This window comes from Nicotiana tabacum, chromosome 10, assembly GCF_000715075.1.
Source record: "Nicotiana tabacum cultivar K326 chromosome 10, ASM71507v2, whole genome shotgun sequence".
Taxonomy (NCBI): domain Eukaryota; kingdom Viridiplantae; phylum Streptophyta; class Magnoliopsida; order Solanales; family Solanaceae; genus Nicotiana; species Nicotiana tabacum.
Window position 1 is genome coordinate 87,032,299 of NC_134089.1, and position 10,372 is coordinate 87,042,670.

The 10,372-nt window shown below is 32.1% G+C and overlaps 1 protein-coding gene across 5 annotated transcripts; it reads right to left on the minus strand.

Annotated features, from left to right (window-relative positions):
• Nucleotides 1-3,969: 3,969 nt before the first annotated feature.
• On the minus strand, nucleotides 3,970-8,105 carry LOC107782112 (putative amino acid permease 7). Of its 5 annotated transcripts, none has more exons than XM_016602955.2 (8): nucleotides 7,959-8,105; nucleotides 7,750-7,881; nucleotides 7,612-7,671; nucleotides 5,823-5,916; nucleotides 5,386-5,600; nucleotides 5,145-5,278; nucleotides 4,683-4,904; nucleotides 3,970-4,598 (listed from the first exon to the last, which is right to left on the minus strand). In XM_016602955.2, exons 1-8 carry the CDS (start codon nucleotides 8,011-8,013, stop codon nucleotides 4,191-4,193), a joined length of 1,320 nt encoding a protein of 439 aa, XP_016458441.1. In that variant the 5' UTR covers nucleotides 8,014-8,105; the 3' UTR covers nucleotides 3,970-4,190. The 5 variants fall into 5 exon arrangements, with proteins under 5 accessions (XP_016458441.1, XP_016458439.1, XP_016458436.1 ...); XM_016602953.2 differs by lacking the exons at nucleotides 7,750-7,881; nucleotides 7,959-8,105 and adding exons at nucleotides 6,055-6,288; nucleotides 6,381-6,520 and having other exon boundaries at nucleotides 7,612-7,700; XM_016602950.2 differs by having other exon boundaries at nucleotides 7,612-7,881.
• Nucleotides 8,106-10,372: the final 2,267 nt, after the last annotated feature.

Below are 10,372 nucleotides of genomic sequence, written 5' to 3' on the forward strand. Positions count from 1 at the left end.
TACAACCCTAAATTATTCCTAGTCTTAATTACCCCTCGATTTAGCTTTTTGAGAGACATTACTCTCGTGGACACTGGTGTGGCAAAGAGTGTGGATACACTCTCTTTTAAACGCATGAGAGTAGAGAAAAAAAATGAAAGATCAGCTTCTAAATAAGTTATTTTTTAATTTTTAATTGTCATAAAGTCATATATAATGATTTATTTGTTACAACTAGTTATTTCTTCTTACTTCATTTTAAATGTGGACTTTATTCTAACTTTTATTATATTTAATTTCTTCTAAGATATAATGTCTATTTTTTCCAACTGCATATTTCTTTTTTTTTATTTTTTTTATTTTTGGCCGAATTTGTAAAACGTCTGGTAGAAACTCCATCATTTTAGCCAAATAAATTTTTTTAGCAAAAATAATGGATTACCAGCGGTGTATATTTCCTGTCTTTTTTCTTTATATATAATGTCTATTTATTTTAATTGTGTATTTTTATTTTCGAGTCAAACCAATAAAAAAAATTGGTCATAGCTCCATTGTTTTTTACCAAATAAAAAGGTATAGCCAAATAATGAACTTGCAATTGTACGATCTTTTTATTTCTTCTTTTGATGCAATGACTATTTATTTCAACTGTGTATTTTCACTTTTTCAGGTAAAATTTGTAAAAAAAAATAATATTTTTAGAGCACCATAATTTAGAGCTATATAAAAAATATAGGCTAAATAATAAATTTCGAACTATGTATATCTTTATAACTTTTTAGATGCCTTGACTATTTATTTCAATTGTATAAATCTTTATTTTAAGGTCAAATTCAAAAAAAGAATAACTAAAACTTTATTATTTTTAGCCAAATAAAAAGAATTAGTCTAAATAATGTAGTTCTATCCAAGTTTTATTATAAATTTTATTCGAAAAAATTATCTAAAAAAGTAACATACTTAAAAAGGTAAAAATATATTTTATTTTTCAAATAAATGCCACTTAGACAGAAAAAATCCATGTGGTAAGCGAGTGCATGCCACTTTCCTGGGATGAGATCGTCCAAGGGGGTAACAGCTATCGAATAACCAAGTATAGGGGAGTAATTAAGACTATAGATAGTTCAAGGATGTAACCAATAATGCGTGCCAAGTTTAGGTGAGTTTTAAGGTATTTTGCCATCTATGATTCAAAAAGAAGTATAAAAATTGAGTCTTTGTTCTTGAAATTGTAATGTTGGATTTTGGTGGTAATTGTTGTGTTTATTTGACTCACTGTTTGTGAGAGTTAATTGTAGCATTTAATCTAATGAGCAATTTGTATTTTTCAACAATGGTGCATCAAACTTAATTATTTATCTGTATTTGGCTGGTCAAATTAAAAGGATTGTGTACCCCGGGTAATGGGGTAAGTAGAGTCTAATCTAAGATCAAATGGACCAATAACTTTGGATGTGTGCCAAGTGTCCTGTCCGTCAAGTTAGGGATATATGTGTCTTGAATAATAAGACGATAGGAGTTCTTTTGATCTAATAGTATAACGGAGGATACTTTTAAACGATCTAATATGTTTAAACAAGTCCGATCACAATTTAATTTAATTAATATTTTTTAATATTAACCGTCCATCGCGTGGGAACGACTACTAGTTTTAAACTAGTAACCGAAGACTTGGAAAACCTGATGTGATACGAATTGGACTATTTTTAGTATTTCAAAGAAATTGACATATGTCCATTTTTTAAAATAATTTCACATTTTTTGGAGTTTTCCATTGCATTCGGAGTCCAGTACCCGCTTTGAGGCTCGATTAATGTGGATTCGTACAAAGTTCCATTATGAGATAAAAGTTTGCTACTAAAAGCGACTTTATTCTTTTAGCTCAAAGTTAGATCTATGACTAATAAAGGATGGTTTTAGGAGGAATTAATGAGAGGACATCAATTCTAACTCCTAGATTTTCGAATTGAGAGACACAATGAGAGAGATCAAGAATGGTCGTCATTTCTTAGATTCATGGATCCAATTTAATTCAGTGGGATCCTTCATTCCATTTTTTTTCCATCAAGAAGGTTTTCAAAAGTTCTTTGAACTTCAAATTTGGAGTATATGCATTCAGCGGTCTTTATATATAGTATTAACAAATAAAATATAGCCGAAAGACCATAATCTTTGGTGGTTCACATTTCAATTTTAAGATATTTTATAAATTGAAAAGGAAAGGCTACAACTTTTGAAGCCAGATGTTCCATTATGATTCTTTTAGATATTTGGCGATAGGTGCCTTTCAACATCTTTGAATATTCTGACAATCAACTACTTGGTGTTTGGCTTCTTTTACCCGCAATCTTTCAAGCAGTATCTTTCAGTACAGCACTTCAAATTGCACGATGTTTTTTTTTTTTTTTTTTGGATAAATAAACAACAAAATGAGAGATTCAAGCCCGTGACTCGTGAGTAATTAATTACAGATTAACATATAAAGTATTAAAATTGGAAAACCTCTTCTTAATTGGGAGGTTGGAGTGGTTAACCAATCAAAGAGTATATGTTGAAGGTAATTGGTAATGAAGGGCAGTGATAGTAATTTGCTCCAATAATAGATTAATAGTATGTTATTTTTATTATTATTGTTATTGCTATCACAAAAATTGATTGATTCTTTCACTATTACTATTATTATCATTTTGCGCTTTAGATAATTTTAAAAAAAGATACATAAGAAATTTGGTCGTAAATTGTTAAAAAATTGCAAAAATGAGAGGAGAGAAGAAAAAACACACTGGAAATTTAGTCATAGGTTTTTAAAAAATCCCAAAAATGAGAGGAGAGAAGAAAACACTTGGGCAAATTTATTACATCTATGTTATTATTTGGAGCCATTTAATTTTTGGTGGATAAAGAGAAAATAAAGAGAGCCATTTACCGAGTTTTTAATCAATATTGTCCTTTATCTTTGAGGTTAGGTCTATTTTGGTCCCTCAAATGTGAGCATATTTAGCCCCTTAAGTATGCTAAAGTTGAGCACCTTTAGTTTAACTGACAGAATGTGTTAAAAAACTAATAGTGTTAACCAACTCTGATTCATGAAGCAAACTTCTACTCTGAAGCAAAACGTTTCCTCTCATTTTATTGGATGACGCAAATTATCGCTTTAACTCCTCATTTTTAGATAATGTCTTCTAAAATTTTGACATTGAAAATACCCCCTTCTGTGCCAGTTTTCAATGAGAAAATGACACTGTATAACCGTTGTAAAAATAATAGTAGAAAAATGTGTAAAATTTGTATATTATTTTGTATATATATACATTTTGTATGTTAATATACAATAATTATACAAATTTTATATACTTTTTCGGCTATTTGATGTAAATAGTTTCTGGTGCAGGCTAAAAGTGATAATACAATCTGATTATTTATTTGCTTCAATAATATGCCTAGAAGTGATCTTGGCAGCTCTATTTTTTTCGTCTTCAAATTTTAACTTTTCTTTCTGAAAAAATCAACCGAAATTGTTAAAAGTAAAAGTTTCAACGTTAGAATCTTAAATTGATCAGTTTTGTACTATTAGTGGGTGTTGGTTTATAAAATATTTTCGATAAGTAAATTAAAAAGACGGTGAGTGCTGAAACCAACCCCGTAATTGATCTTGGAGAAATTATGTTAGTGAGACTAAAAGTGCTCCACTTTAGCATACTTAAGGGTCTAAATATGTTTAGGGTTATATTTGAGGGACCAAAATAGACTTACTCTCAAACATAAGGGACAATATTGGCCAAAAACTCTATTTTTCACCTTATTTAATAACGTCTCTTACATCGAATTATTATCGTTAGTAAGAATTTCAGCCTATTTACCTTGTTAACAAATATGCACATATCTCTCTAATAAAATTGATTAGCACGAAACCAATATTTAATATTTGCTTTATCAAATATTTAGAATAGGATACATACTCTAAACCAATTAGACTAGACCGGAAGAATTGTATAAAATAACTGAATTTGTCCTACTGCAAAATTCTTGATTAATTGAGACAGAAATAATCCGTCAGTACAGCTTAACTCCAACAAGTACTGAAATTGTGTAGTGTCTTTTGGCTGATCGTCATTTAAAAACTTAGTATTGCTAGCAAAAAACCTCAAAATAGGAAGATTTTCTGATTTCTACAACTTGTAGCAAGATTCTTGAGAATCAAAGAGAGAAATTTATACTTTAGCTAATTTAGCACTAATTATTCCCTCAATTGATCCAATCAAACCAACTACAGATACAATCAAACAGATCATGCTGAAACCCTCAAGAAGAAGCCATTTCTTTGTCCAAGCTCCAATTTTCCTTTGCACTATGTACATTTCCACTGGGAAATAGATGGTCATTGGCCAAAAATTCAAGGCTCCCAATATTCCTAATACCTGATTGAAATAAGGAAATGCCATTGCTATTGCTGTTGTAGATATAACATAAAATGTCCGAAAACATAACCGAAAGAAATTCAACTGAAAAGCTGGCAACACTGGGAGTTTGATGGCATAGAATTTATTCAGGAATTTGTTCTCTGGGAACTTCTGAGTTAATTTTTTCTCAACAAATGCAAACACTGGCTGGCTGTATACCTAAGGAAACAAGCATTTCGCCGTATTAGATTGAAGCTTTCATAAACCAAGGACTAAAGGAAAACACTAGAATTTTAGTACTACCTGATACCCTCCAACCAGATGCAGAACTATGCAGGCATTAGCAAAATCAACAAGCCAAAACGGCTCGTAGAAACCTGTCAAGAGGTTCCCTGGCGTGTCATTCCCAAAGGCTGCATATCCGAAGCCACTACAGCATATATAGAAGAAAGTGGTGATAACTATTGCACTTATTGATGCCTTCTTCATGGTCTGATTTTCTGGTGGAGGCGATTTTAGTGTATCCTTCACACCATTAAAAAACAATTTTACTATTAGCAGAAAGATTAGCAGTATTATGATAGCTTGGATTCAAAAACATTAGCCAAGTTGATGTTTATGCTCTTGAGCAAGCTTTAAAAAAACTGCATTTTAGCTAATTAAGTCCATATTCAATATCAGGACAAATTCTATGAGTTGAATCCATTATGTATGACTTGCACACAGTAGACACATAAAACCTGTGGAATTATCATTACATAATACCTGTATCTCCAGGAGAATGATCGAGTAAGGATAGGCAAAAGCAATGTCTCCGAGTGCCTGGAACACTAACCATATCTTTTGAGCAGCATTCTTTGCCGGTACTCCCACAATGCTTCCTTTGATACGCCTGTTGTCTGCGTATCCAACATCAAGAAAATGCACGAAATTATTCAGTACAAAAATATTTGGAAATTTGAAATGAAAACGAAGAAATATAGAAAGAGAACAGTCCAAGCCTTACCAATCACTTTAGAAAACCCAAGTGCCAACCCAATGAAAGAGTAACAAAATGACATTAATGCAGCGACAACAGACAACCACGTCATGTTATGAAAATCTGGTATCTGCGACGTTACTATCTGAATAATACCAAAAATCAGCATAAAGATGTTTTTCCCAGTGTGGCAATCAGCGTTTGCTCCTTCTTTGTGGTAACAATTTGATCTCTGAATTTCTCTACAAAAATGATCAGAGAGATTAGTAACTTAACGTAAACATGTCTCATTAAGCTTGAATTGCATACACACTCTTTTGAAGACTAGGCATACTACGATTGATATAATGTTATCTGATAACAGGACGACCAAATGAGCGTAGCAAAGTGACATGTTTATTGTTATTGAGACACTTGCAAATTCTGAGAGTCTAAAATCTACACTGTATACATAGCTAACTAACCTCATACTTGTTGCACTTGTAATTATATAAGCAATACCAGTCCCATAGAAGCTCACATACTGAAGCAAACCACACACCCACGTCCATTTCTTGCCTGAACGAGTAAGTCAAAATACATAAAAGAAGTTTCTAATCCCCTTCCCCGCAAAAATGTAAAAGAGGGAATCCTCATATGAGAGACTGCTGAAAGTGTTTCTAAGATAATTCTATATCATAGGATGGAACAATCTACCGAGATTAACTCTAACAGCATCAATGTAAGAGTGATTTCGTGTTCCTGTTATGGGATCAGGTGACCTGTAACAGTCACATATAAGGGATGCAGATATGTAAGTAACAACTGCAAAAAATAACAAGGCGATTGGCGCTGCAATCCATCCTAACTGTGCTGTGCTCCAGGCTAGAGAGAGAACACCAGCTCCAATTACAGCAGAAATTATATGCGCAACTGCACTCCACACAGTTCCTGGCAAGAAAGTACATGTCGACTGTTGTTTCTTAATTCAGTTAATGTTAAAACTCAAGGACCGGAAAATTTGAGATATCTTAGAGTTTTACCAGTTCTAATTGCATCTATATCATCATTGCCTGAAGTTTTCTCTTGTTCTAGAGAACGTTCAACCTCCATCTCAGGTCGATGTATTCTCAGATGGCCACTAAGAACTTAGAGATATAGGATCCTTAAAGAAAAGCATGAGCTGCATAGTTCCTTCATCTATTAGAAGAACTTCCAATTTATTGGAGTTGCACAAGTTTTATCAACAATGATGGAACTTCCACTAATGAAGAAACGTTTGGTTGTAGTTTTTTGTTGTAAATCTACCTTTTTGGAAATAGAATCTCTTCTTGTCATATAACGACAATAGCATCCTTCCAAGGGGTCCTAACTTGACACCATGAGATAGACATTTCCACAAGAATTTTCACTAATTATACAGAGAGTACTTTAGTGACCTTTAACAATTTTTGTTCTTGTCACCATGGCCATGTATGGATATTAGCTATTTGCATTGATACACTCCATATGCATGTCTTTTTCAAGGCCTGATATGTTCCAACCAAATTTAGTTCCAAATCAATGTGTTCATTTTGGATGCTACTATACCAAGAGGGGTCACCCTACCCCCCCTACCCCCCCCCCCACACGCCTCCTATGATATATAGACATCAACAATTTGGTCTGCTGCTGACTGGGGACTACGAAGCCATTATGAAAAATTATAATGTCAAAATGAGAAACAGAAAAATAGAGACGATCTGAAAAATTTCACCATCTTTACATTGTCTTAATGGTGATACAGTAATTACCGATTGCTTAATGCCACTTGAATTCATTTTTCACAATGAACAACTGTTGTTTCGTATGATACTATACTTTTTAGCCACGATTCTCAATAATGTGATAAGTATTATTTATGTGATGCTCAATAACGTGATCATATTTATATTTTCTATTTTTGATAGACTATTTTATTCCAGGGATAGGACAAATTAAGGTCTAGAAGTCAATGGTCAGGAGAAGACTTTGGGAATATCCCGCAGCTCACAGCTGCTATGATAATACATGCAACAACACCCAAATGCAAACCCTCAATCATAAAAATTGTTCAGTCTTCTCTCCCCAAATCATCAAACTTTAATATGCAAAATAACAGCAGTACTTTTTTCAGAATGTATGATAAGAAGGTAAATGAAATCCGACCAGAATGATTTCTTCCGTCTACCTAAGTTTTGGTGACAGAGTTATTCGATAAATGCGTAATAAGAAATATTGTGAAGAGTAACTTACCAAAATAGAATCTGGCAGCTTCCAATAAGGAGTGGTTTATAGTAGGGCCAAGAGCAGAATCTGGAGATTTATAGCAATCACAAAGTATGGACGTTGCAAAAAGAGTAACTGCTGCACAGAAGAGAATAGCCAAAGGACCTGCTATCCATCCTAATTGTGCTATGCTCCATGCAAGTGATAACACCCCTGCCCCTATAACTCCTGTTATAATATGCGCCACTGCACTCCATTTTGTTCCCTTTTTCCCAATAATATCATCAGAGTATACAACTACACAAATGAACCATACACAAATCAGAAAACCAAAGTCAGATAAAAATTAGAATCTATAACAAAATTCAAGATACCATTTCTCTCAGCCAATAATGATGTTTGTGGATCATCTTCTATTTCACCAGCCATTCCTCTCACCTCGTACAATTGAATAATAATCAATCTGTCTTGTTCTTATTTTTCAATTGGTTATGGCGTGTACTACTCCACGTCAACAATACCATATCTTTACCTACTTTTCAAAGCTTATGCAACCCCCAGTCCACATCTGTTTTTTTTTTTTGGTCTCAAACCAAGAAACTTTTGATTTTATTTTCAAATAGAAAATTGTATACTTAATTCTAAGCTCCTGGATAAAGTTTTTTTCTAAGTTTTTGTTTTTTTAAAATGAAATAAAACAGTTTAAAGTAATCGAATAAAAATAACATACTGGATAGGCCAATTTAGAAATGAGTATATATATATATATATATAAAGAGGCTCTACAACATAAAATGTTTTTTTATATTATATGTGTAGTAATTATTACTAACAAGGAACTGCAACATAATATGTTTATGTAGATACTTATTACTAACAAATGAATATTAGTCAGGAAAAAATGTTTTTCCACTGAGAATCACTATTAAAGAGGGCGACTTATGCTAATTGCTAACAAGAGAAAAAATTGATTCCACTTCGATTGGAGTAGTCATGAAAATCTTTGCTACTTTTATATATTTTTTGTTTAGACACTTAACTGCAGTTAATTATGTCATTATCTTATCACTATTAACAGCTCCCAACTCACTGATCAAAAATCAACTTCCACTTCTTCATAAAAGATTCTAAGTAAAAATGAAATATAGATAAATAAAAATAAGTGTGGTACTAATGCACTTCCCGAGAAAACATCTTAGAGAGATTTATAAGTTGAAGAATTAAATAACTTCAAGCCTTATTATTTACCTTTCAGATAAGGATATGTACTGTAACATATTTTCTTCTAATTACATTTTCTTGATTTTGAGAATCGCCTACACGGTAAGTTTTATATAAAAGATCTGTTTGAACACTGAATGGCTACCTTATAAACATTCATTGCTTACTTTACCTTGTAGCTTTTGCATTGTAATTGTGGGATATTTTTTCACGACATGAATGACGAATTCGTGAGTCCATATTCAGATGGTCACTAAATTATTTGAAATTATATATGAGAATTATTTTTCTTTTATTAGTAACAACAAAGTCACTCAACTATTTTTATTGTACTCTAATGCTCACTCAACTGGATTTATTGATTTTTTCGCCGGAAAATTACTGACTTGGCAGCCCATATGAATTTTTTAATATATTTTTGGGCCATATAAAATAATTACACCCAAAATAAAGCATAGAAACTCCACAGCATGCCTCACTTTGACCCGTCCCAACCCATTTGTAAAAATATAAACCAATCCAAAAGTCACATTTCTTCTTCTTCTTCTTCTACTACTACTACTACTATTACTATTACTACAATGGGACCCATATTCTATTCAATGGGAATATAGAATTATCATTTGTTGGCACCACTGATCAATTAGCAAATATTTTCACTAAACCTTTACTTAAAGATAGATTTTGCTCCCTAAGAGAATTACTTAGTATTATTTCTCTTGATCATAAAGATTTATGACCTATGTGTTAATTTTGATTCTAGTATGCCTAATGTTTTTAATTCTGTTTGTTTGTGTAAGTACACATTAATTTAGCGCCTCTAATTTTCCTCTCTTTTCCCATCAGTTGAAGCTTTCAAGAAATACTACTAGAAATCCGGAAAAAAGCGAACAAAATTTAGCGACCAACATTGGTCTGTGGGAAAAAGCGACCAAAGTTGGTCGCTAAACTAGCGAAAATAATAAAATAAATAAAAGAAACAAAATAGCGACCAAGGTTGGTCGCTACTTGGTTGCTATATTAGTCAAAATGTTGACTGGACTGGTCAGACTTTCTTGGTCAAACATTTACTGAAGATTAGTGACCAATGTTGGTCGCTAAAGTGGGACCCACCTACAAAATTTTAATAATTATATTATTATTTTAAAAAAATTATAAAATATAAATATATATAATATAAAAATGGCGACCAACGTTGGTCGCTACTTAAAGGGTAGGCAGATACCGACCAACTTTGGTCGCTTAAATGGGGCCCAGTTATACAATTTTAATAATTATATTATTAATTTAAATATTATATGAAATATAATTAAATCTGATTTAAATATAGCGACCAACTTTGGTCGCTAAACTAAATTCTTGAATAAATAGCGACCAAAGTTGGTCTCTATTCAGGTCAACAATGGTCAAAATTAAAAATCACTTTTGTATTTACTATCTAAATAATATAAATATAAGCCGTTAATACTTTTGTAATACAAGGGATGAATAGTACTATGAATCGTGCGTGTCTCTCTCTCTCTCTATATATATATATATATATATATATAATATATATATACTTACG